This window comes from Mesoplodon mirus, assembly GCF_964341445.2.
Source record: "Mesoplodon mirus genome assembly, chromosome: 20".
NCBI lineage: Eukaryota > Metazoa > Chordata > Mammalia > Artiodactyla > Ziphiidae > Mesoplodon > Mesoplodon mirus.
Window position 1 is genome coordinate 28,766,781 of NC_138996.1, and position 26,303 is coordinate 28,793,083.

The 26,303-nt window shown below is 43.0% G+C and overlaps 1 protein-coding gene across 4 annotated transcripts in view; it reads right to left on the bottom strand.

Annotated features, from left to right (window-relative positions):
• Positions 1–625: 625 nt before the first annotated feature.
• Positions 626–26,303, bottom strand: part of STOX2 (storkhead box 2) — a 199,805-nt gene continuing 174,127 nt past the window's right edge. For 3 of the 4 annotated variants that reach the window (XM_082608395.1, XM_082608396.1, XM_082608398.1), the window contains 3 exons: positions 18,042–18,194; positions 8,221–10,486; positions 626–3,193 (listed from right to left, as the gene is read on the bottom strand). In XM_082608395.1, the coding sequence (XP_082464521.1) occupies positions 2,998–3,193; positions 8,221–10,486; positions 18,042–18,194 (2,615 nt within the window). In that variant the 3' untranslated portion in view covers positions 626–2,997. Of the gene's footprint in view, positions 3,194–8,009; positions 8,059–8,220; positions 10,487–18,041; positions 18,195–26,303 lie in introns of all 4 variants that reach the window. The other variant, XM_082608397.1, reaches the window with a different exon arrangement.

Below are 26,303 nucleotides of genomic sequence, written 5' to 3' on the forward strand. Positions count from 1 at the left end.
AGAGACAGGTTTACAGATGAGAGTGAAATAATGCCGTCAGAGAAAACCCATGGCAATGAAACAGTCACAAGTCCACAGAGGCAATCACTGACACACACACAGAACGCCATGGCCTAATGGTCAAGAAAGTTTTCAACTTTGCTTTTCCGAACAATACACTTGAACGTACTGCTGCTGCTTCATCAGATTTATGGAGGTAGTTATATGTAAAAATAAAAATTACCATAAAGTAATATGCTGTATCATAATAATACAGACGTGTGCAAAATGCCGACAGATGGGTTGACCCTTTAAAGTTGAACACTACACAGAGATTCAACCAGATTCAGTTTTGTAAACCTTTCCGTTGATAAACTCTAAGTGAATCTAGATAAGCAGCCATGGGCCACAAAGCTATCGTTTCCTGGAGGAAAAGGATGCTGGCAAAGCTTGGAGTGGGTCACTGAGAACATCACTGCAGACCATCTAGGGTCATACTTGTAATGTGCTTCCCGCCACCACTTCTCCCCCGTTCAAGAATCCCGAGTCGATTCAGACGGGCACATTTCTACATGGAACGTCTGCTCACATCATATCCTCTTTGAAGTCCATCATTTCTATGCTAATGGCTGCTGGTCTAAGGGAGTTTTTTTTTTTTTTTTTTTTTAATCATGTACCTCATAGCATCAGGCAAAGAGTGGTACACATTTTATTCCAATGTCTTCTGTAAACCTAGTTCTTGTGAAATATTGATAAATTCATATTTTAAAGCTTCTCTTAAAGGTAATGCTTTCCTTTGCTGTTCACACAGTATTTGATTATTATAATGGCTACTTTAGGAGGATCAACTAGAGGCTGATGTATTGTTTCAATGGTTCTATTATTTATGAACTGATAGTATGACAGACGCTGGAGGGCAGGGTTTTGGGGAAAAAAAAGAATTTAGTAACTGTGTGGCATACAACTCCCCAAGGAAACAGACTCTGTATATGGTCTATTTGATACGTTATCATTCCTCCCAGACAAATTTAAGCAGTGAGAGAAGAGTGCATTTCTGAGCAATCAAGGCATGCCTTGGAGGAAATAAGGCATGAGACTGAAAGCCAATTGACTTAAGCATATTAAAGGTGTGGGAGTTTGCCAAGAAACGTGCTCAAGTTTCACTATAAGCACAAAAAAAGGAATCTATACTAAACTTGATGAGTCCAGTTTGACCCAATGCAATTTCCAGATATCTGAAAAAAGCATGAGGAAGGATTCAAATGTTTCAAGAAATAGTTCAACTGTGTATATGACTCCACTCTTTAAACAGATGGCTAGTGATTCAACCTAATACCGAAGCAGAAGTGTTTCACAGATTCTATGCCAATTCCTGAAATCTGAGGTGAAAATATTTGGATATATATTTTACGGTATATGGCTCCAAACATCACATGCCACTTAACTAAATAAAACTTTTTGTCAGACCATTTACTCGTGTCACATGTAACCCTTTTGTGAATAATTTTCCACTATCTATAGATTTATTCCATAGTTCTCATAAAATAAGACATGGGAACTTTGCGGTGCCTCTTTCTTAGAAGGCTGAATCTCGGTTATTTGTAATCCCTTTGCTGCTGAGAAACTTCTTTGTATTCAACATGACATATTGTAAACCAAAGCAAAATGTTAACAAACGATTCTGAAATAAGTTGGGCTAAAAAAACTATACATCTACCTAAAGATGCCTCCTGAAACTGGTTACGAAGTATCTGTAAACATTACTCTGGCATAGTTCATGTATGCATAATTGTGATTCTAATAAATTTCAGGGGCATACAAGCTAGGATTACACCACACTTGCAGAATGATCACATTCTGTTGTTAATTACATGGGCACATGTATATTTCTAATCAAAAAGTATTTTAAAGTTTTCTCTATAGATATCTTCCCAGGAATAAAAGGCCTGAAGTTCAACTCCCTCTAAATTTGCTCTTTCCTATAACCACTAAAAATTCTCTCCCACAGCCTAATTTAGGCATTCTATTTAAAACTACATAAAATAGAGTTATGTCCTTCCATTAGAAAGAATAACGTCCCCAGGCCGTAGTCTTCATTTGTATCACAAAGAACATTTTGATTTTAAACAAATGATCATATCTATTATAGTAAGATAGCATCACCGTCAAGTATCACAAGGAGGAAATGATCTTCCTTCAGTATCTGATGAACACCTTTACAAGTCCCCACTACCTCTCCCATCACTTAGTCCTGTGCCCCAGCCAGGCTGGGAGACCCTTCCTTTGTCCATTTCAGATTCAAAGGCCTATATTCCTGTTTGTGATTATGGAAGGTTAAAAAAATCAGACAAGCATCCATGACACTTAAAATCCTGAAAACAAACACTCCCAGTATTTGGATCACGACCCCTTCCGACACACTTCCATGGGCTCCTGCAAAATCTTGTCACGAAAACTCACAGCGCAAAATGACTGGGGCCTAAACGATTCACACACAAAGGGCTGGGGTCCCTTTTAGTCAGTTTGGCATTGATCTCCCTCAAGGTAGACCCTTGCATTTGACATGTTGTGGAGGCTTAGTTTTTTTTGTTTTGTTTTGTTTTTTGTTTTGGGGAGTGTCAAGGATCAGTGTTCTGTGGCACCACTTGGTCACAGACTGGGAGCAACACGCATCTGTGGCATTTTAGAATGGACTTGGCAACTGCATGACATCGAGAATGCATATTACACTGACAGTGTCTAGACTTTCGTGTGTGCTCAGGTACAATTAGTGAAGCAAAAGTATACATATCACCCCTACTGCTATTCTTGTTGCTACAGAGCCATAAATGTGAAAAGCAATACTCTGAAATAAAGATTTTGTTGTTGTTTTTTGCCCTAGCCTACTTAGCAGCACAGTTTAAGTCAACACAAAAACTGCCGTTGAGATGCTTGTCTTTCCAAAGATGTAAACATCAGTCCCAGTGCCGTAAACTTGGCTGTATCGAACGAGACAGGAGATCTGACGCAGAATGACTGTCACACACTAGTAACAGAAGCTTGCAAGCAGCTGGAAGGTTTCTGTAATTTCTCAGCTTCGTTTGTGGGGCTGTCCGTACTTGCTCGGAAATTGAAGGCCGGGCCGGCTCCACCATGGGCCGGGCTCCAGGTAGGGTTCTGACGACGGTTACTTTCAACAATGCTTGATGTGTTGGAAGCCAGGCTCTCCCGAGTGCTAAAAGAGTAAAAAGGTTTTGTTTGGTTTTGTTTGGTTTGGTTTGGAACATAAATAATTATATATTGAGCCCTAGAGGAAGAGCAAATGATGCAGTTAATGGATTTCCTCTGTCGGTTCATCATGTCATGTATATACCATCTCATGCTGATTACTCACATATGCTCCTCCAACTTGGACTTGGGCAGCTTTCACAAGACATGTTATAATCAGCAGCATACTGAATAAGGGGTTTTTATACAGCTAAATAAATGTCTTCCCTTGCCTTTCATACTCAAGGAAACACCTTCGAGATCTGATGTGATAGATGGCTATCGTGTTCGTTTTTTAAAAAGAATAGTCTTCATAAATATACATAGGTAATGATTTCATTTCAGGCTTGAAACTCATTGATAGAACTGCTCCCGAATAAACTCCATAATTTTACCCTGATGATTTTGTTTTCACTCTTGATTAGCAGATTTTTGACTCTGGCGGTGAACTTCAAGCAGGCCACTAGCCAGTATGCCACACTGATGGGAATAAAATTCTTTTTAAACACTTCATACCTCTGTTTCAAACATATAACGTTATAGTAAAAAATACATTCTATTTTCAGATAAGGAATCTTAGGTTTTCCCTGTTTACATTGATTTGGTAGAAATATTTTATTTTTTAAAGGATTCTTATAGAACAGAGGTGATTTAAAGGCTTTAGTATTTCGATTTCTCTTTTAGTTTTTCTAATTTAGAAATACTTGAAGCTATTTTATTGTTCCAAGAGGTTTATAACATTTAACATGTCAAATGCGTAGGGCAATAGCAGAAATAAGATTACTTGGCCTGATTGATCAGAACTGAATGGGTTTCATGTTCAAGGTCCTCAAAATGGTTGTAAGAAACATCAGCTTACAGAGAGGTGGAAGAAACCATAATGATGCTCAAAACATCCACTCTACTGGATAGATTCAAGATGTATAAAATATTCTACATGTTGGTCCCCATCTCCAATTGAAGGTCAAACTACATAGGGGACATCCTCACCAGCTCACTTTCATTCCCATCCTAAACTGATAGCAATTCTGTCTGAACATTATACCTTGGCAGCCATTCCTGACAGGTTATTTCACCCTAACCCCCTTGCGGCCTTAAGTTTGCTTCTCATCAAAAAGCCAAGAGTTAATTGTTTAAAAGGAATGTTGTTCACTGGCTACCTAAAAGACAACTGGACCCTTCCTGACTGCAGAGGGCACCTCTGGAAGGTTAATACATTCATAGAAGTAAGTTACGTTCTCTCATGAGGCTTATCGTAAATCTGGGCATGCCTAAAGAATACTCCAAAACGTCATCACTAAAGCAATGGAAAGTGCTAGACTTACCTACTTACCTGCTTTACACCTCCTCTAAGAAAATTCATCAGAGGTTTTCCAGGAATACCACTGAGGGTCCCGTGGAGGAAGGAGGAAGGGTAATAAACATGTAGAACCTCAAAGAGGTCACGGCACGTTCCTTCAGTTTCATTCTTAATCACAGTAATAACTTTTTATGGCATTTGACTTCCTCATCTTTAAAAGAGGGTGAGTTATGTGTCATACCTACTCACTGAGTGACTCAGAAGAAGAAATAAGCAATAATGAAGAACCTGTACACCAAAAAGCTAGAGAAACATAAGCTATTTCTGTTGTCCATCTGGCATCTGATGAATTAAGTAGCCACTGTGGGTAGGCTTGGGAATCTATACACTAGTAACGCCGGTTTTTTTTCTATGGGAAAATGCATTTTGAGGTCTCAGGGATCCACTTTTAAACCAGCTTTTGAGGCGGGAGTTTAATTTATCAAGACCCTACTGTATGCCAGGCACTGTGCCAGGCACCATCATCGCAACAGATGGTCTAAGGTAGGAGCTATCTGTACTCAGATCACCCTTGACCACGGCCAACATATTAATAATGATAAATACATATAGCGTTCCAGTGTCTCCAAAGGGTAAATCTCATTATTGATGTGACGCTGAGGACAATGTGTGACAGTCATATGGAAGGCTGTGGATATGATGGTGAAACAGTTCATGGAGATGGAAGGTTAGCAGTAACAAGAGACCTCAAATTTAAAATTTCTTACTTTTTAAAAGAGAACTAACGGAGTACAACATTAAAAATAACATCTCAGGAATTTATAGGCAGAAAAACTGAACCAAGAGGCCCTGCTGTTCCTCTTGCTGCACACGTTGCCCTTGGGCCCACACCCGGACGGCACAGTACACTATGCAGACACATCCCTGGCAGCCTGAATCCCTCTGGTTTTCATATTATGTTTGTCAACTGGTTTTTGGCCTCAGAATAGCAGGCTTTGCATGTCGAGATTTTTCATTTGCAATATTAGATCTCACGGCATAGTTTAAGTTTCTGCCTTGTTTCCTTCTCTCAGTGCCCTTTGGTTCCCAAAAAGAGGGACTGAAGAATTTTGGAAACGTGGCTGAACGTGACCTCTGAGCCAACACTGAAGACTGAGAGTATGAAGGTCATCTTTTTTGATTTTGATTTTTCTCTTTTTTTTGGCAGCGGGGAGGTTAGATCTTAGTTGCTCTGTCAATTATTTACTGAAAATTCTGAATAAACGGCCTACTTAAGATTCCTGTATCTTGCAGTGGTGGAGAGGTGTCAGTGTGATAATACTATATGGCTGTAATACTCCTCACGCTGGAGAATAAAACTCCCTGTAACTCAAATATTCTCCTTCGCAGACCATCTTCATACATCAGAAAGGTAAATTAGTGAATTTATTGAAGTATAGGGAGATACTTCAAATAAGATAAAATAAAATTTTAAAGTAGTTTAAAAATAGATATAGAAAATAACTTTGTCACCCAGCTTCTAACCAAAGGATATTAATTATGAAAGGGGTAAAATTAGGGATTGTTCTGTAGATTCTCTAACTGCATGAAATTTATTGGTGATCTAGATTTTTCTGTAGAGAAAATTCCACCTAATAACACTGGGCAGATACATAGCTCCTGGGTGAAGATTGTCTCCTTAGGAAGACCTTTTTCTTCTACCAGGACAACGCATTTGACCTTGAGTACATTATTAAAGCAATGCAAATAAGCTTAGTTCAAGAAATAATCCCATTCATAAATTCCATATTCTGTACTCCAAATTTAGAGATAATAAAATATATTCTGTGGAGAGATTGGTTCAATGATTACATGAACATTTCTTTTTACTTGTTCCCAAACAAAAAACTTTCAATATTATGCAGTGGTAAGGTTTTGAGTTAGAACCCACTAAACTACTCTCAAGGTCTCCTTAGCAGCTATCTCTGGAGTATTGCAGTTTTCCCTCCGTGGAGGTCCAGGGGCCAAGAGGGCCAAATGAATTGCTGGAAACTGGTGCAGAGAAGCATCAGGCAGGGAGAGGCTATATAATAAGAAACAGTAGAGCATAACGTCCAGGCAAATGACCCACACCTTCCATAAGCGATGGTACTGAACTTCTACCATCAATAGCAGACTTTCAATTATGCTTATCTGGTATCCCTACTAGGAAATCAAGAGGAAAAACAAGAGCTGAAGAGGGAAGTAGAGAGAAAAGAATATATAAAATAATTGGTCAAGATTCGATTTGGGATTAAAAAATATTTAGCAAAAATTATGTCTTAGAAAAGTCACTTAATAGGCCAGTAGTTTTCAGACTGAGTGTCATGGTCCCCTGAAGCCTCTTAGGGTCCTGGAGGGATGGGCAGAGGAGATCTGGGGCTCCTGGTCTCTACTTTAACCAGAGTGCCATCTCTGTGGTTTGTTTAGACATTAGACTTCCACACATGCGTTAACTTGGAAAAGAAGGTTACACGACAATAAAAAAAAAATTAATAATAATAATAAAAAGAACTAGCCCTTTAAGAAATAACAAAGGCCTAATAAGGGACAAACAGAATAACGATCCCCAATTCTGATTTTGGAATGCTCTGTCCCCAAATTATCCATAGATAGAGTGAAATGATCACAACATAACTAATTTTAATTCTTAATAATTAAAATAAATATATGAACTACATAATCATATCTCAGACTTGTTAAAATAATAAATACTGTAAAAAGCTGGGAATCACAACTAATGGGAGATGTCAGTCTCTCAACGTTATTTCTGCATCTCAGAGTCACCAATCTGGAGTAGAATCTAGAAGCAGAATCAGGTCCCAAATTGCTCTTGGAAGAGAAGGAAGAATTAAGGAGAAAAAAGGAAAGTTGCATAGACTCCCTTTTGTTTTCTAAACCCCTGAACCACTTCACTGCATTGGACGTGGCCGTCGGGCACTGCACACTCTTAGCTGTCAACCTCTGCTGAATTACCAGCACCTACTGAAAAGAAGCCACCACGATCAGCATGCCTAAATGGTGTTAGTTCTGCAGGAGAAAGAAAAGTGCTGGCACATGCTTTGAACTAATGGAGCACAGGCCCCTAATCTTTATATAACAGGAACAGGTTCCATGTGTCTGCAGACTTTTGAGCAGTGAGAGGAAGGTGTATGAGAGCAAGGGGCGAGGGCGGCATAAAAAGTCGGGATTAAAATAGTTAACAGGCTTCTAGGTCCACTGGAAAGGTTTTGAAATTGGCTATCATATTCTCATTAGAAGGACTCCCCATCCTTGAGTCCATCAAGTTATTCCCAACCCCTACCTCCCACCTCCACACTGACTACTCATTCTACTCAAAAAGTTACTATTTTTGAAGGACCTTTAAAAAAAACCCTTCCTTTATCAGCATGGTGGCAATATAAACATCGAAGGAAAAATACTGGGAAATGTTGGTCTTAGATTGGATGGGAAGGAGCCAACCCACCAGTCCAGATTGGTGATCTCTACAGCTGCAGAAACATTTGTTTCAATTCCTGAAAAAGAAGTCAGAAACAGGCTGTTAACAATACAACTCACACAACTCTCAACCCTCATTCACAGAACTGAGACTGTGAAATCAGAAACCTTCCGAGTTATTTTATAAAGCCCCAGGCCCCGGTAGGTGTATGTGTGTGCAGAGAGATGCCTCTTCCTACCGTGGGGAGTTGAATCCACTGTCCACCGTGATACTGCTGCTGTCCATGCTGTCCAGACGCGCTGAATGGGTGGCCCTCTGGTTGCTGCTGCTGTCGGTTTCCTTTGGGGCAAGGAGGGTGAGGTTCTTCTCAAATTTCCTCTGCAAGTCTCTTTCCTTCTCCCTTTCCAGGAGCCACTGCATGGTGCCCACATCGTCTCTGTTTTTCTCCTCCTCTGTGTTCTTGTTTGCCCCTTCCTCAGACTCATCATCATCAGAAACGTTGTAATAGTCAAAAGAGGCCTCCTGGTTCCCCACTGACTCCTGCTGACGCTGGGAAGCTGGCATGGCTTGTGCAGCCGAGGTCCCTAGGGACGGCTCCAGTTTCTCACATCGGCCTGGCAGTGTGTCCGCAGGTGTCTTCGGGTGAGATTTGAGGATGGACAGGCTTGATTTGTGATAGCTGTTTACAGACAAGGTGCTGTGAAGAGGTTTGAACAGTGTGTCTTTGCTGAATATCTCTTTCCTCTTGTCCAGGCTGCTGGGCTCGGCACTGTGATGCTGGATGAGGCGTCCATTGGCAATCCCTTCGGCCACAGCGCCCGAAGCCACTGAGCCCCCACCCGGCCCCTTTGGCGACTCCTCCTTGTGTCCTACAGGCTCCCTGGAGGGATGTGGGGCCTGCCTGTCCGACAGAGGCAGCTTTTTCACCCCTTCCGCCAGGGTCAGAGTGTCATGGTCCTCTTTGTTCTTTCCCAGAGGTGACGGCACCGTGAGCACCGTCTCGCTGGAGGTGTTACACTGGAAATAGTCATCTGCAGCTGTTTTTGTTGGACAAGAGTTGAGTTCACCAAAGGATGGCAAACTCTCGGGCGGTTTGCCTGGCTCCAAGAGGCTGCAAACACTGGGAGGTTCCTTGCTGCCACTGACTATTTCTGGAATACACACCTCTTTGTAGCTTGTGGATGAAATGTGAGCCCTTTGATGACTGACAGTCTGTGTAGGCCTTAAAGTACTGTCATCAATGTAGGATTGGCTGGGGGTCTGGTCATCTTGGCTACAGCCTTCAGCCAGGTCTTCAGGCATCCCCAGGGAAGAAGCACCCAGAGGACCTTTGGAGTTATCCATGGATCTGGACCTCTCCTTGGCCTTGTTGGATCTCTCATTCCTGGACCTTCGGTCCTGGGTATGGCTGTGGCTTCGGTGCACTTTTGAGTGGGAGCTTCCCCTGGAAGGCTCAGGAAAAGGCATCTCAGTTCTCCTTTTGGCCAGTTCCCCAGACACGTCCCATTCTGGAGTCATGGGGAAATGAGACTCAATCACGTTTGCATTGCTATGCATGATGAAGTTATCACCTTTGTGTTCGATGATGAAGCAGCCTTCCCGGGGAGCCCTGGTAAGAGGATCGCAAAAGTCATACTCTCTTTCACCCGGGATGTCCAGATGGGAACCATCTGACGGGTCTCCTTTGGACACTCGTGTCTTGCTGTGCGACCGAGACTTCCCGTGAGACTTGCGATGAGTCCGACTCTTTTTACTTCTTCCGCTGTGATGGGCGGAGGACCCGGCTTTACTCCTATGCGCTTTCTCTTCTTCAAGTTTCTTCATTAGTGCAGTGTGCCTCATGACATTTTCCACGGTCAAGTCTGGGTTAATACGCCGAATGATCTCCATTTCCACCTCCCGAGGGATAGTAGCTGGCGTGTCCTCATCTCGCAGGGGCCACTCTTCGGGAGGAAACTGGGCGGAAAAATTGGCTAGCTGTTTGGTCTTGTCTTTTTTAAAACTGAGCCGGAATAACTTGAGCCCGAATTTTTTGGACTGCTTTTCACTATCTTTAGGTTTGGAGAGAGTTTCCGTCTTATATGAAAAGTTGACAGTACTTTTGCTCTTTTCAGTGGGTGGCACCTGGAAGAGGGAAGGAGGGCAGTATGGGTCTTTGCAGTCCTTGGCGGGCTTCCTCTGCAGGGTGGCCGTGTGCACGCCATGCACATCTTCCCTGCAGCAGTGGCAAGAGTCGCAGTGGTTCCTGGGCAACGTTCTTTCCCTGACGCAGCCTGAGGCAGAGGGCGTGATGGTCCCGGGCTGGGGAGAGGTACACTGAGACCTGTCAGGTATCCTCTCATCCAAATGGTACCATTTACTGTTAGTTCTTATGAGGGAAGGAGTTATGAAATAAGTCTGTGGGGTTACGATGAAGTAGCCATCTGGAGTCGGGTAGATCTTCCGCTCCCGGACCAGCGTGTTCAGCGTATGCCGGAGGATTTCTTGGCTTGGGGTGGGAACACCTGAAACCCAAAGGACACACTCGTGAGAATGAAGAGGGGACGTGTGGTTGATTCCGGAGTTTTCCAAGCATGCTCTGGACTGAATGGTCCCCCTGCCGACCCGATCCCCACGTTCAAGCCCCGAACCCCAATGTGACAGTAATAGGACGTGGGGTGTTTGGGAGGTGATGAGGTTTATTTAGATGAGGTCATGAGCGTGCAGCCTCTGTGATGTGGCGTTATGAGAAGAGGAAGAGGCTAAGCCCTCTCTCTCTCTCTCTCTCTCTCTTTCTCTCTGTGTGACTTGAGGGTATGGCTGTCCGCACAACAGGAAGAGGGCTCTCACCTGACACCAAATCTGCAGGTGCCTTGATCTTGGACTTCCCCACCCCCAGAATTGTGAGAAATAAATGTCTGTTGTTTCAGCCACCCAGTCCATGGTATTTTGTTACAGTAGCCCGAACCGACTAAAACAGAATCTAACTAATTTTGCAAGCCTCTAAGTAGTATCATACAGAAACTAAGCAGGATTCACATGTGTTCATTGAGTTTAGTGTGAATCCTAGTTTTCTCTGATAACTCTTATGGAATATTAGTACCAACAGAACAGGAAAGTATAAAGGCTGGGAAGAGAGACATGGATGATAGATGGGGTTAGGTGGCTACTGTTGTTAAAAACCTTTACTGAACTGAATCGTTAAAGACAGAATTTTGTTTTTGGCCTCCCGGCATGTGGGATCTTACTTCCCCAACCAGAGATTGAACCCGTGCCCCCTGCAGTGGAAGCACTGAGTCCTAACCACTGGACTGCCAGGGAATTCCCAAAGACAGAATATTTTTAAATGAAGAAAAAACATTTTCGGTATATATAAATTTACAAAAAAGACTTTTCCAATAAAAGCAACTAGGGAAACAGGGTTGAAATAGCCATCTTGGCATTGAAAAACAAATCTAAAATACATAGAGGCTACCACGTACACTTGGAGTTACTCCATACACTCATCTTAAGATTAAGTTTACTTAATAAACTTAATTTTGTAAATTATATCAAAGGGCGACTAGACTTGACCATTGTTTAGGATGTACTCTCCAATTTTGAAATCATCACCTTCAAATTTGAAAGTGATTGGTGGAATTCAGGTGAGAACTTCATCCTTGTTGGCGTGAGCCAGCAGGATGGAGGTGGTTTCTCGGATTCATAACCAGAGAGCTCTAATGAATGCACCAGTGAAAGCTTAGAGGCTCCACATCTATCTGGTCACTGAGTCCCAAACTGCTGCCTTTGCTAGAATAGAAATTCCAGAAAAAAATCACCGATATTCCTTTGTACGGGGACTGACATTCTTTTCAAAGGGTTTTGTGTGCACGTTTAAGCAGTGTCTACTTTGAGATAATTAAGAACATACATTCTTAAGAGAGTATAAATTCTCTAGGCTGTAGAGCATTTACTTTATTTCTTTAGTATTCTCCCTTCCTCAGGGCCAGGCAAATCAAGGGTGATAATATTTCTAAGACTGACCTGAATGATGTCATTTGGAAATAGGTCAGGTTGAATCATCCTGGCAATATTCAACCGTGTCTGACCCACAAAAATGGCAATTTCAGTGGAGACTGAAAGCGCGCCACCCCCCATTCATATGTTTAAGTCCTAAACCCCAGTACCCCAGAATGTGACCTTATTTAGACATGTGGTCTTTCTAGAGATAATCAAGTTAAAATGAGGTCATTAGAGTGAGCCCTAAGCCACTATGACAAGGGGAAATTTGGACATAGAGACATCACAGAGAAAAGACGATGTGAAGAGACCCTGGTAGAAGGCAGCTAACTACTAGCCAAGGGGAGAGGCTGGGACAGATTCTCCCCTCACAGCCCTCAGAAGAAACCAACCAACTCTGCTGATACTTTGATTTGGGACTTGTAGCGTCCAGAACTGTAAGACGAGCCACGTGTACTTGGTTATGACTGTCTTAGAGAACTACTACAGCTGGTATCACCTTAGGCAACTCGCTTAACCTCTCTGAGCCTCTACTGACTGTCATCAAAATGTGGACAATAACAGTGCCTACCTTCAGAGGGTTGTTGTGAGTTTAAATGAGTTCGGTGTATGAAGAACAGTGCTTGACACAGTGAGTGCTCATAAATGTTAGCTATCAGTAGTCTCAACTTTGGGTCAGGATCCATGGAAACCCCCAATACCTTCAAAGAACATTGTGTAACAGCCTAGAACAGCTGGGTAAGCTGAGAAGTTTAGGCTCCCCCAATCCTTCCAAAACTATGAAAGTGAAATACAAAAACACTAGAAACGGCCTGCAGTTCTCAAGGGGAGAGAGTCCATGTATGAGTAAGTTACATACCCATTTTTGTTACCCTCTTCAGAAGGCACCCATTGTGATCAAGGCAGAAAAGATAATACTGCTTCTGAATGATGTATTGTTTAATATAATTATTTAGTTTTTGAGCTGCATGGTTTCCTTTTTGTCTAAGGTTCTACTCTTGAGCAACGTATGTTGGTTTTTATGCAAATGTATGTTGGTTTTTAAGGCTGGTATAATAACAAATTAAAAAAAAATTTAAGGTAGTTTCTGTACAAAGCAAAAATGAGTGCCAATTGAATTAGTGATACAACCCAAGCTATATATTTGCAATTCGTGAGAGCCAACATAATACAGAAAATGCTTGCACATAAGAGGAACGACTTAAAAGAGGCTTCTATGCCCCTGCTGGTAACCCTACTAATGGTCTGCTTCTGCTGAGCAACCTCAGGGGGCACTAGTCACACAGAAATTTTTAAAAAATGGTAAGGCTCATTTAGAAGAATTCATAATTGACTGGTTTACTACGCTGTTGCAAAAAAGGAAAGCTGGGCTTCCCTGGTGGCGCAGTGGTTGAGAGTCCGCCTGCCGATGCAGGGGACATGGGTTCATGCCCCGGTCTGGGAAGATCCCACATGCCGCGGACCGGCTGGGCCCATGAGCCATGGCCACTGAGCCTGCGCATCTGGAGCCTGCGCTCTGCAACGGGAGAGGCCACAACAGTGAGAGGCCCGCGTACAGCAAAAAAAAAAAAAAAATTTAACCAATATAAAAAGATGATAAAAAGCTTTAAGTATCAGCATATCAGACATTTTTACTAGAAGACTTTTTAATAAAAACTTTCTTTAGAATATGGATGTCCAAAACAGGAAGAGGCCAAAATCTAGACTATTCTTTCTATTTATAACATATGCATTAAAAATAAGAGTTTGAATGTTTTAATAATATTAAGTTAGACTTCAAAACTTTATTTTCAAGTAGTAAAATAATAAAAAGTAAATAGTGTTACCTTTAAAAAACAAAAAAAAATTATATTTGAATCCTTCCAAAGTTTTAGAATTGCACTGAAATACATTTTTCAAACAGAAGTTGAACAGTATTAAGTTTTCTAAATTGTTCTGTTCTGAAGTAACTTAAATGATAGCAAAAGAAAAGCAGAAAATCAAAGGAAAAAAAGAAAAAAGGAGGAAGAGAGATAAGAAAAGAAGAAAAGAAGGAAGGCAGGCAGGAAACAAAACTTCATTTCGGGAAATAGTAGTTTAAAATACAGAGCTACTGCTGAACAAAGTTTTAAATAATTACCACCTTGCCCTAAACCAGTGGTTGGCAAAGTTTTTCTGTAAAGAGCCAGACAGTAATAACTATTTCAGGCTTGATGAGCCATATGATCTCCCAGTTGCCACTATTCAACTCTGTAACTGTAGCCTAAGGAGCCAAAAACAATATATAAACAAACAGGTGTGGCTGTGTTCCAATAAGCCTTTATTTACAAAAACAAGTGGAGGGCCACACACAGCCTGCAGGCCATAGTCTGCCAAGCCCTGCCCTAGACTCAGGTTTGTATGGTGTCCTTGCAAACTTCTAGGGTTGACCAATAAATTATCATATGAAAAAGGTTGTTAGCTCCTCTTGGTCCATCTGAATGCAAGGCCTTGGGATTTAGGGTCACTTACTATAAAAACTAGCAAAGAGTTGTTCTATGGATTTCTCTACAAAATATTCCAACTTAGTGATACTGTTAGCAGCTGTCTGGCAGTGACCCACAATTACCTATTACATACTCGCTCTGTGTTCTTTCTGTTCTCTATTTTTTTAAATTAATTTATTTTATTTATTTTTGGCTGCGCTGGGTCTTTGTTGCTGCACGTAGGCTTTCTCTAGTTGTGGCGAGCGGGTGCTACTCTTGTTGTGGTGCGCAGGCTTCTCATTGCGGTGGCTTCTCTTGTTGCGGAGCACAGACTCTAGGCGCACGGGCTTCAGTAGTTGTGGCTTGCGGGCTTCAGTAGTTGTGGCTCATGGGCTCTAGAGCGCAGGCTCAGTAGTCATGGGGCACGGGCTTAGTTGCTCCACGGCATGTGGGATCTTCGCAGACCAGGGCTCAAACCCGTGTCCCCTGCATTGGCAGGCAGATTCTTAACCACTGCACCACCAGGGAAACCCTCTGTTCTCTATTTTATGGCCCTGTAATGGGAGATATGTAACCAAGTTTGGAAAAGCTATGGGATCTCTCATGAACCTACATAAAAACAGAGGGATTTTAAAAGCAGCTGGGATGTTCGATGTCAGAAGAAGCTACCCAGGTAAAAGGCCGAAAAGAACAGCCTTCCTTCACAAGAGCATTAGTTCATGAACACATTTGTCCCCTTAAGTAATCTCACCTGGGATTCTCTTATCTTACTATTGAACGGAAAAGGAGTTGCCTGGAAGTTAACAGAGAAAAACAGACAGACAGTGAAGCATATTCAGAGATAATAAAATGTTAGAAAATTTAAGATAATCAATAGGTTGAAGGGGTGGGCTCATGTCAGAGCTTTTAAAGAGTACATGTAATTTCAAAACGTATTACAGTTGACACCTGAACAACGCAGGGGTTAGGGGCACCGACCCCCTCGTGGTCAAAAATCCGGGTACTGCTATCTCTGCCTCAAAAACAGAGGAATTGATAAATGACTCACCCAAGGGCAGGAAGCTGAGATAGTCTGGTTTTGATTCCACATATTGTGATCTCTAATTGAACACAAACATTCCTTACCCTTAGTTAATTTAAAGATCTATGAAAGGAAAATACAGATACTAGATTGATTGAAAAAAATTCAAGGATAAATGGGCTTGCACAGTTCTAACCCGTGTTGTTCAAAGGTGATAATTAGAAAACCCCAAAAGGAGGAAAAAAAATCACTGGGAGAGAAATATAAAGTTCCTTTGGGGCAACAGGAAAAGTGGGGAGACTCAACATGGTGGGTGACTATTTAAAAGTAGTCCCTCTGCCATCTCCCCATGGGTGGGCTGCATTTCCCTACACCTTGACTTTGAGTTTGGCCAGGTTTGCTTTGGTCAATGAAATGTTAGTGGGCGTGGCATGACCAGAGGTCTGAAGAGCCCCAGAGCCCCTGGACTTGCTCTCTTGGGCCTCTGCCACCCCAACGAGCAGAATAGGTCCCCTTCTCCAAAGAGGACGGAGTACAGGTGGAACAGTCACCTGGCAAGTTCCAGCCTGGACCAGCTGACTCGTGGAGAACCCACAGACCCACGAGCTAAATAAATGTTCATTGTTATACATCACTGATGTTCTGTAACTGTTACCCAGCATTTGTGTAGCAAAAGCTAACAAATGCAGCCCACAGCTCATTTTACTGAGGTTTAAGGTCTCTTCTAGGTCGAATGAAAAATATGTCAAGTGTTTGTCGCTCATTTTTAACGTAAGCTCTGTTTCAAGCTAGGTATGGGTTGAGATCAGGCCAAGTTGGCAAACTGGTGGCCCAATAATGTGTTTTATTCGACTTGTATGTCGTCAGCATACACATGTTAAAATACACACACACATGCAAATTGCCATTATTTAAGGAAATTTATAGATTTCACATAAAACTGTATTCCCAGATTGTCTTAAAAAATTAGAAGAGGGCTTCCCTGGTGGCGCAGTGGTTGAGAGTCCGCCTGCCGATGCAGGGGACATGGGTTCGTGCCCCGGTCCGGGAAGATCCCACATGCCGCGGAGCGGCTGGGCCCGTGAGCCATGGCTGCTGAGCCTGTGCATCCGGAGCCTGTGCTCCACAACGGGAGAGGCCACAGCAGTGAGAGGCCCGCGTACCACAAAAAAAAAAAAAAAAAAAAAAAAAATTAGAAGATTTGGCAACTCTGGCAGGGTTCTGTATTTTTTGGGGGGGCGGATACAATACACTGGAGCTGAGTAGTGGGCTGCTTCTTTTGAGACAGGACATGAGAATTCCTCAGCTTATCACCACTCCTAACATCTTCTAGCACTGGAGGCATCAGATACTATTCATACAGTGGCTGGGCTATTATCTTCTTTTTATAATACTTAAGAGAAAAAGACGATCCTGCAATCCCACTCCTGGGCATATACCTGCAGAAAATTCTAACTTGAAAAGATACATGAACTCCAATGGCCACAGCAGCACTATTTACAATAGCCAAGATGTGAAAACAACCTAAGTGTCCATCGACAGATGAATGGATAAAGAAGATGTGTGTGTGTGTCTGTATTTTCTCCCAATAGAATATTACTCAGCTGTTAAAAAGAATGAAATAATGCCATTTGCAGCAACATGGATGGACCTAGAGATTATCATACTAACTGAAATAAGTCAGACAGAGAAAGACAGATATATGTATATCAATACTACTTATATGTGGAATCAAAAAAAAGGATACAAATGAACGTATTTACAAAACAGAAACAGACTCAAAGACATAGAAAACAAACTTACGGTTACTAAAGGGGATAGCAGCGGCTGGGGGGGTGGCAGAGATAAATTATGAGTTTGGCAATAACATATACACACTACAATATACAAAATAGGTAAACAACAGCGACCTGCTGTATAGCACAGGGAACTACACTCAATATAGGATAATAACCTATAATGGAAAATAATCTGAAAAAGAATATATATATATATATATATATATAGAGAGAGAGAGAGAGAGAGAGAGAGAATCACTTTGCTGTACACTTGAAACTAACACAACATTGTAAATTAACTATACTCCAATAAAAAAATTTAAAAATTAAAAAAATTTTAAAAGGAAAAAGAACCATTTTATTTCATTTTTTTCTTTTAAAATAAGGTCAGTTTAATTTATCAAATAGCATACTCTTAAAACTCATCAGGCCGTGACATGAGCATGCAAGATAATGTTTATTTTTGACATTACTCTCTTTGTAGCTGAATCCCTTAGGACTCAAATTTTCAGTTGTTTCTGACCCGGTCCCATGAATGAAGATGTTCACATACTTTAAGAAGGTTGTGGTGTAAAGGTTAAATGGAATTGTGGTCGTTTTTCACAGAATTCTTCAAGGATTCTGATTTAATTTCTTTCCCTCAGTGCCAATTAAAAACTATTACAGCTGAAGAAGGCAAATTATTTTTGAAGTGACACTAGTGCCTTGGTTTTTAATTACAGAACTAAGAAAAGTTACTGGTCAGTTTTGTAAAAGATTTTTCTTTTCCTATTGAACTTAAACACGGGAAGCCAGAGCACGCATCCATTTGGGAAGCGCCTCATTCTTTTCTTGTTACCTGGGAAACAGGTGGTCAGGTGCTCCGTCAGTGCTTCTTGGGTGACAGGTTTTCTTGCCGAGTTCATTGCGGAGATGGCCAAGCAAAGGATTTCCCCGAGTGGGATAAACTGAGATTGACTGATGGGAGACATACTGATTGGTGACACATCACCTGCAGAAAGACAATTTTCAAGTAAGTGGTTCATTAAGACCCAGCCACTTGCCACACACACACCTCCACACACACGCGCCTCTCCCGTGACTCTCACCTGTTCCTTGTGCAATGAATACAACCAACCCTCAACACTGAGGTGCGTTACAGCCACGTCCACTCAGGTGGAAAGACGTGCACAGAACGGCGGAAGCTTCAATCGCTTCCACAAAGACCTGCGTTTAAAACCTGAGATCTCGTGTAAATAGACTTGCTACTGAAAGGCTTGCAACAACGGAGCCTCTTCAAATGATCTCTGCTTTTATTAACTCGGAGCTGATTTGTTTAATAACTGTCATTCACATCTCGACAAATGCACTTGTGGGGACTTGAGGATTCATTCATTCAAACGCTGGGTGCCCTTTGCCCCAGGCATCTGCTGGGGGCTTGGGAGTCACTTGGGAAAGTGAATAAGCCCCCTCCCACCAACATCTCTGCCCTCAAGGAGTTTCCATTTAAGCGGAGGAGACAGACCAACGTTCATCGTGCACCAGAGAAGGCTGAAAAATAAACTCTGGGGCGGAGAGGGTAGAGAGATGTACACCAGCCAGAGGTGAGGACGGAGCTTAGAACCCGGAAGTGAGAGGAGGTTTTACCAAGGTCGTGCAGCCTGAATCCGGTGCTGAAGTGGGAGGGTGCCGGGTGGCTGTGGGGCGTAGGGGTATTTTCTGGGGAGCAGCAGAGAAAGGGGACAGGTATATAGGGACTATTATCAGCAAAGAGCTGAGTGCCCAAGGCCTTGATTCTATGGAGGATGGTGCGCCAGAGAAGGAATTTAAGGCATGACACTGTCAGATATGAATTTCAAGAAGAGGACTCCGGTGGCCACGTGGAGGACGATCTTACCGCCCAGGAGGGGCTCTGGCATCCTGCACACGTTTGCATCTGAAAGAGCCAATGCAGGTGGGGGGAGGCTGCAGACCCAGAAGCCAGGGGCAGACGTGGCTCTTGGGGAGACGGCAACACTCAAGGCACATAACCGCCTTCCTTTCTGCAATCTTGGCGTCACAGTGTGGTGATTTTCAAGTCATGTTCCAAGGAAGGATCCCTAGCATTCCCCGGAGAGGCTTCTGGGGGGAGGGAGGGGTGCCCCCAGCAGAGGGAGGGGTGGGAGGGCAGGGAAATCTGCTCCTGACATCTGGGTGCCACCTGTTTCCTCCTTGGGGTTCTGTAAGGTTTCACTTGAGAAAGGCCATTCCGAAAGGGGGTGAAGCCATCAGCAGAGTAGAAAATCTGTGAGCTTCTAAGCTTCTTCCCCACATGGATTTACATCATCTTTCCTCTTCTTTCCAAGTATGATTTCACTCTTGTTATAAATCACCGTGACTAACCAGAACTGGACTTGGGCCAACCTGTGGCATTAAGCAGCACCCTCCAGGAAGGTGTCTGGGTGCTCTGGGGTGGACCAGCCTACTGCACCCAGCCACAACTCTTAGTTTGATGGGGGAATCCTGAGGCCCTTTGAGAAAGAACGTGAACCCTGCTTTGATGGACTGGATGGGAAATGGTTTGATGGATAAAACCAGGCAACAGCACCTGGGAATGGAAACCACCAGCTGAGGGGGTAAGTCTAACAGGTGCACCAGATGCAGCAGCAGGACCCCAGTGTCAAAGGCTGAAGCCTGACCCCCCCTCATCCCCAGGGCCAGCTCAGTCCAGTGCTCCCCTCTTTCCTGCATCCCTTGGGGCTCCAGTCAGCTCTGCTGTGGCTCCATTCTCTGTAAGATGGGTCTGACAAGAGGGAGACGCTTCCTCAACAGCCAGAGAGAGGGGGGAAATACACAAATCCAGAACAGCAGAAACCAGGAACTGACCTAACTTAGAACCCACAGACTGCCAGGGCCTATGGGATGTAAGTCTCAAAAAGAGATAGACCTCTGAGAAATGCTCACAAATATCTGTTGGGGTAGCAGAGGGCAGAAGCTGGAACACGGAATTTTGGGCTGCTGCTGAGGATGTGAGTTTCACTCACTGGTTGGTGAGGCTCAATTCATATTGGTGACTGAAAAATGACAGAATTATGTGGACTGTGACCACCTCAGTAGGCAAGCTTGCTACTGCCTAGAAGAGTGTATTTAAATCTTTGAAAAACTGTTGTACCCTTCATTCAAACACAACCGATTTCTAAAGGCTTCTGTGTAAAGGATGAACTAATGGTGGTTGTGAGATGCAGTAGAGGGGTGTGTTTGGAGCTACTCATGTTCAAATCTCCCCTCCCCATGGTGGCTGCGTAGCTCAGCCTTAGCCACTCTAAAGATCTCTCCTGTGGATCCTTCTCTGTCCCTCCACCTTCTACAGGACAGGATGAGCCGCAGTGAGGCAGGTTTCTTAAGAGTTGCTAGGTTGGTTACGTGGACTTCAAAGTCACCCGGAATTTTTTTTTTTTGGCCATGCCACGCGGCATGTGGGATCTTAGTTCCCTGACCAGGGATGGAACCCATGCCCCCCTGCAGTGGAAGCATGGCATCTTTTTTTTTTTTTTAATATCTTTATTGGAGTATAATTGCTTTACAAGGGTGTGTTAGTTTCTGCTTTATAACAAAGTGAATCAGCTATACGTACACATATATCCCCATATCTCCTCCCTCTTGCGTCTCCCTCCCACCCTCCCTATCCCACCCCTCTAGGTGGTCACAAAGCACCGAGCTGATCTCCCTGTGCTATGCGGCTGGGAAGCAGGGCATCTTAACCACTGGACCTCCAGGGAAGTCCCTGGAATAATTTCATAAGTCAGATGAAAAGGACAATGGGGTCAGCTAACAAGGGCGGGGGATGGGGATCAAAGCATGTTCCAGTACCTTTGGACCTGTGCATCATTTGGGAGGGTAACACCTTCTAGAATTTGCCTATCATACTTATGGACTTCTCAGAAGACTAAAGATACAAAAATACTAAATAGGATTTTTAAAAATAATGCAGGTCTATTTTCTAATTTTGTATAGGTTATAGGGAACTTGAGCTTTCTGTAAAAAAGGAAAGACTATTAGCAAAATTAACGAGTTTAGGTCATGCTTGTCCTTATGCTGTTAGCTGAAATTCTTTGTTTAGTTTAACTAACAAATATCAAACATTTACTGATCTTCTAAGTTAATTTCTTTTCAGTCATTGCAGCCAACTGTAAGAGGCAAGTAAGCTTTAAGTGTCTCTGAAACACGTTGGTATTGAAAAAGCTCAGTTTCACTATAATACTGAATATGTGGAATAACATTTAACTCAGGAGAGAGAACCAAATGGAATTTGGATGCTCTAAGTGACCATCTCCACGTCCTCTTGTTTTTATTTTATTTTATTTTTTTTGCGGTACGCGGGCCTCTCACTGTTGTGGCCTCTCCCGTTGCAAAGCACAGGCTCCGGAAGTGCAGGCTCAGCGGCCATGGCTCACGGGCCCAGCCGCTCCACGGCATGTGGGATCCTCCCGGACCGAGGCACGAACCCGCGTCCCCTGCATCGGCAGGCGGACCCTCAACCACTGCGCCACCAGGGAAGCCCGTCGTCTTGTTTTTATACTGCACTAACATAAATGACTTCTCAGTCCCGTCCCACCCCACCGGCCATCCTGTCTCCTCTACACCCACATGCTTCCTGGGTCTCTTCCCTCCACTCCATCTGCCATGCGACCCCTACCCCAGGCCACTGTCCCCCCTCACCTGGCCCATGACAATGGCTTGATGCCTCCCAGCCCTCTCTCCTACCCAACACTCCCTTCTCCACAGAGCAGTCTTCTTAGAAAAGCCTAAAACACGCCGCTTCCCTGCATGAAATCCTACGGTGACTGCCGACTGCGCCTAGATCGGAACGCCTTGCCGGGTGGGTCTCCGCTGGCCTGAGCCCGTCCACCCACATCTGGGACCATCCGCCGACCCCTCTTCCGCTCCCCCTACAACATGCTCACAACCTCCTCTGTTCTTTGAACTCACCAAGCTTTTTCCCCACTCAGAGCCTTCGCCTTTGTTGAGCCCCTGCCTGGGATGTTCCTCACGCAGATCTCTGCAGGACGGGCTGCTTCTCCTCCTCTGGGTCTCCATTTAAACAGGGCCTCCTCGGGAAGTCCTGCCCAGGCACCCGATCTAATGCTGTCCTAAAACCACAGCGCACTCTCTCTCATGTTACTGGATACTATGGTTTATAATAAGAAATCTATGTTTGGTCTTCATCCCCATGTCTGGCACAGGGCTCCTAAAACCCTTGGAATTTCCTAAGTGGTGAGGGAGATCAAGGTATCTTTGTTACATCAGTGAGGTGACTTTTGGACCCGCACCTAAGGATGGGGGCTCATAGCCAGGAGAACTAACCACGTGGTTACAGGGTTGGAACTTTCAGCCCCGCCCCCTGACCTCCGCCGGGGAGAGGAGTGTGGCTGGAGGTTGAATCAATCCTCAACAGCCAATGATCTAACCAAGCATGCTTATGTAATGAAGCCTCCATAAAAACCCAAAGGATGGGGTTCAGAGAGATTCCAAGGTTGCTGAATACGTGGAGATTGGGGAGGGCGGTGCACCTTGGGAGGGCATGGAAGCTCCGTGCCCCCTCCCTATTCCTTGCCCTATGCATTTCTTCCACCTGGCTCTTCCTGACTTGTATTCTTTTATAATACACTGGCACACTAGTAAGTAAAGTGTTTCTCCCCGTAAGCTGCTCTAGCAAAGTAACTGAACCCAAGGAGGGGGTGGTGGGAGCCTCCAATCTATCACCAGCCTTTCAGAACACAGGTGACAATCTGGGCTTGCGAGTGGCATCTGTGGTCAGGGGTGGGGTGGGGTGGGGTGAGGGCACTCCTGTGGACTGAGCCCTTAACCCATGGGATCTGATGCTTTCCAGGTAGATGGTGTTGGAATTGGGATGAATTGTAGGACACTCAGCTGGTGTCAGAGAATTGCTGGTGGAGTGGGGACCTCCCCCCGCTACTGGAATTGGTACCAGGGTCCTTCCAAGTCACTATCTTCACTCTCTGAATGTGTGTATGTGTGTACTGGTATACTGTCTGTCTCACCCACTAGAATATAAGCTCCAAGACAGAAGGAAATGTGACCCCCACATTCCTACATTTTCAGTACCTGGAATAATGCAGAGCTCACACCAGACACCCAGTACCTGTTTGCTGAATGAATGAATATCCATTTACAACATCAGAATCCAAGGAATTGCTCAGGGTATTCAAAGAGTTGTGATTTTATTCATATATGTTGCTAAATAATTGCAAAACAAACAAAGGATTTAATGAGACCAAATATACTTAACCATGAAATTTCTAAGACTCTCCCTATTAATTTTGCCCAAAACATAGCAGTTACCGCAGAAAAATAATTATACATTAAGTGAGGGTTAAGACATGCATTTAAGACCTATATAAAAGGAATTATGGGTATCAATCAACACAACATCTTATTCAAGTTTACAATGATTTGCTTTGGATCTTATATCAGACCTACTTAAGGAACCAACAAGTCATTCTTAAAATATGCTACTAGAAAATTCTTCCAACAACTGGACCACATTTCTGGTCAAAGAAGAAAACAAGGGAATGTAAATACTGCTAAAATATTATTGGTCATCATAATCTATAGAAACGGCCACATTTTGCATAAACTATGAATTGCTACTTGTCTATAATTTATAGGATGGATTTTTCTATTGCCAGAATTAGTTCTAACATGTTCATAAAGACAACTCCTGTAAAAGCTCATGGCTACTTTGTGGGCTAGCCAATTCTTTCTAAAATGCTATAATTCTGTCCTATTGTTCTAGAAAGCAGGGGTAAATAGGTTTTATTTCAGCTTTATTTTCTTACAAACATCCATTTAAGTCCAGTCCTCAGGGAACATTTGTCAAATCCAGGATCATTCAGATCAAGCCAAGCACAGTGCCTTGGACAGAGCAGGCATTCAATAAATTTCTGTTAAATGAATTTAAAATGTGAGAAGGCATGACAACATTACAATTCTAAGTAAACTTTGTTGATTTTGAGAGCATTTCACATTAGATTTCAAATACCTCAGTGAATATGTGGACACTTCTTTCATGTAAGGCACTACTGTCAGGCTAAGAAGTATGAGGACAAAGAGAAATGTGTCTGGTGGTGATGAGGAGAGTGAAGGATGCAGCCGCTGTACCAGAGGCGGGACTGAGCGTGTGCAGGGCACGGCACAGCGTGCTGAGCTGGGGATGCTGAGCGCCTATTCTGGCGCATCTGGAGCAGGCTGGGGGTGAGATGGAGAGAAATGTAGCCTTCTCATAGACCAGAAGCCTGAGCTCTTACCCTTTATGCTGACAGGAACCCTGTGTATGTTTATACAGGGGACTTACATGACACGTTTGTGTTAGAAAATCACTCTTGTGCAACTGTGGGGAACAAACTGGTGACTATTACCACCGCCAGGCAACTGAGAAGGAGGGTCTGGGACAACAAGCAGAAATCACGCATGTGCCGACCTCCTCTGTCTTTTATCTTCTACAGATGGTGACTTCCACCTCAGAAATATCTTTATCATGCCCATGCATTTTTACTATTTAACCCCCTTTATCTACTCTCCCTTCCAACTTCTAGCCAGTTACTTTAGTTAGAATTCTTCCAAAAAATTCTCTCTCACATAATTCATCCTTTCAAGAAATTTATTTGAGTGACTCTTAGATCCCCCAAACCTCTGGGCACTCAAGTTCCAAAACTGTTCCTATCTTGGTTCTTTTTGTAGGAAAAAAAAAAAAGTAAGAACTATAATAAAGCTCAGTCCTCTAAGAATGCCATTTTCCCCAGTCACTAATTTAGGTTCTCTGTGCTCCCCAACCTTTGCATACACACGGTGGGGGGCAGGGCGGGGGAGGGACACAACTAAGAAGATGTGACTTCCATGCCAACCTACATTCACCCCTTCCCAGATGATACCCGTAGCTTTCCAAAAGATACCTACCAGAAAGACAAACATAAATCTATTTCCTTTCATCTTAAAGTACCCATCTTCATACCCATCAAATACGAAAAGGAAAGCTGTAATTTTTCCAGGTGGATCACATTACAATAAACTATAATACAACCTTGAAAGTTCCTCAAAGTTCATCTTCTATCTTAGCCTTCTTTAAATAATCTTTTTTCCCCAAGTACCAGCATTTCGTTTGAATTATCCTGTTTTCCTCTTTATTTTTACATACTGTTTTCCATCGTAAATGTCAATTCACTCTGTAGTCTGGATTGAAGAGTTACCTTTGACCCTAACGAAGTTCATGAACCAAAGCAACCTACTTACAAATGTAGTTCTGAAACTGTACTAATTTATCATTGGGAAACTGCCAATATAAAAAGGCATTCAGGAGATAGTTTGATAAGTGCCCAGTCTCTTATAACAAAATATAATTACCACTCTGTGTCTGCAGATGAGGGTTTGGATGACATAATTTCAAAGATTCCTTCAGACTCTCAAATTCTTTGATTCTGTATCAATGCAGCAGAATTCTGGCATAAAAGCATAATATAGTACTGATGTCTACCTCTATTTCCATCTTGCTGGAGAAAACTAGTTCAATGCTCATCCAACTGGAAAAAGTACGCTGTAATTTTAAAAAGGATAGCAAAATAGATTGATTGGCTATTAATTTTTTCCCGTGTAATAAAGGCTTCATAATTTACTCTTTTCTAACTCAAAGTCTTGCTCCTCAGGACCAAAGTGTGCCTGTTTTTGTTCTCTGGACTGCCAAAATTAACACTAAAGTTAAAATTATAGATGCCAATAAAACTACCACATGCAGTAGATACCGTGACTCATAAAAATGGTCAAACATGCCTGTAAAATGTACAGTGGGCACGGTGATAATACAGGTCTATTCCTTTCAACAAACTATTCATAGAACGACGAATGTGCCGAGTTTTACCTTCAATACCCTTGGGCCTGGGGAAATCATAAGTTCTCTGAGGTTAAGTGAACAGTTTCTTGGAGGCAGAACGAATCAGATGAATCTTGTGTTTTACAATTTAGTTCAATTTATTAACCCCAATTTTATGTATAGGTGTTGTTTTTGGTTCTTTTAACAGACGGCTCTTTTTTAAAAAGCTGTTCTAGAAAAACACACATCCCCTTCCTA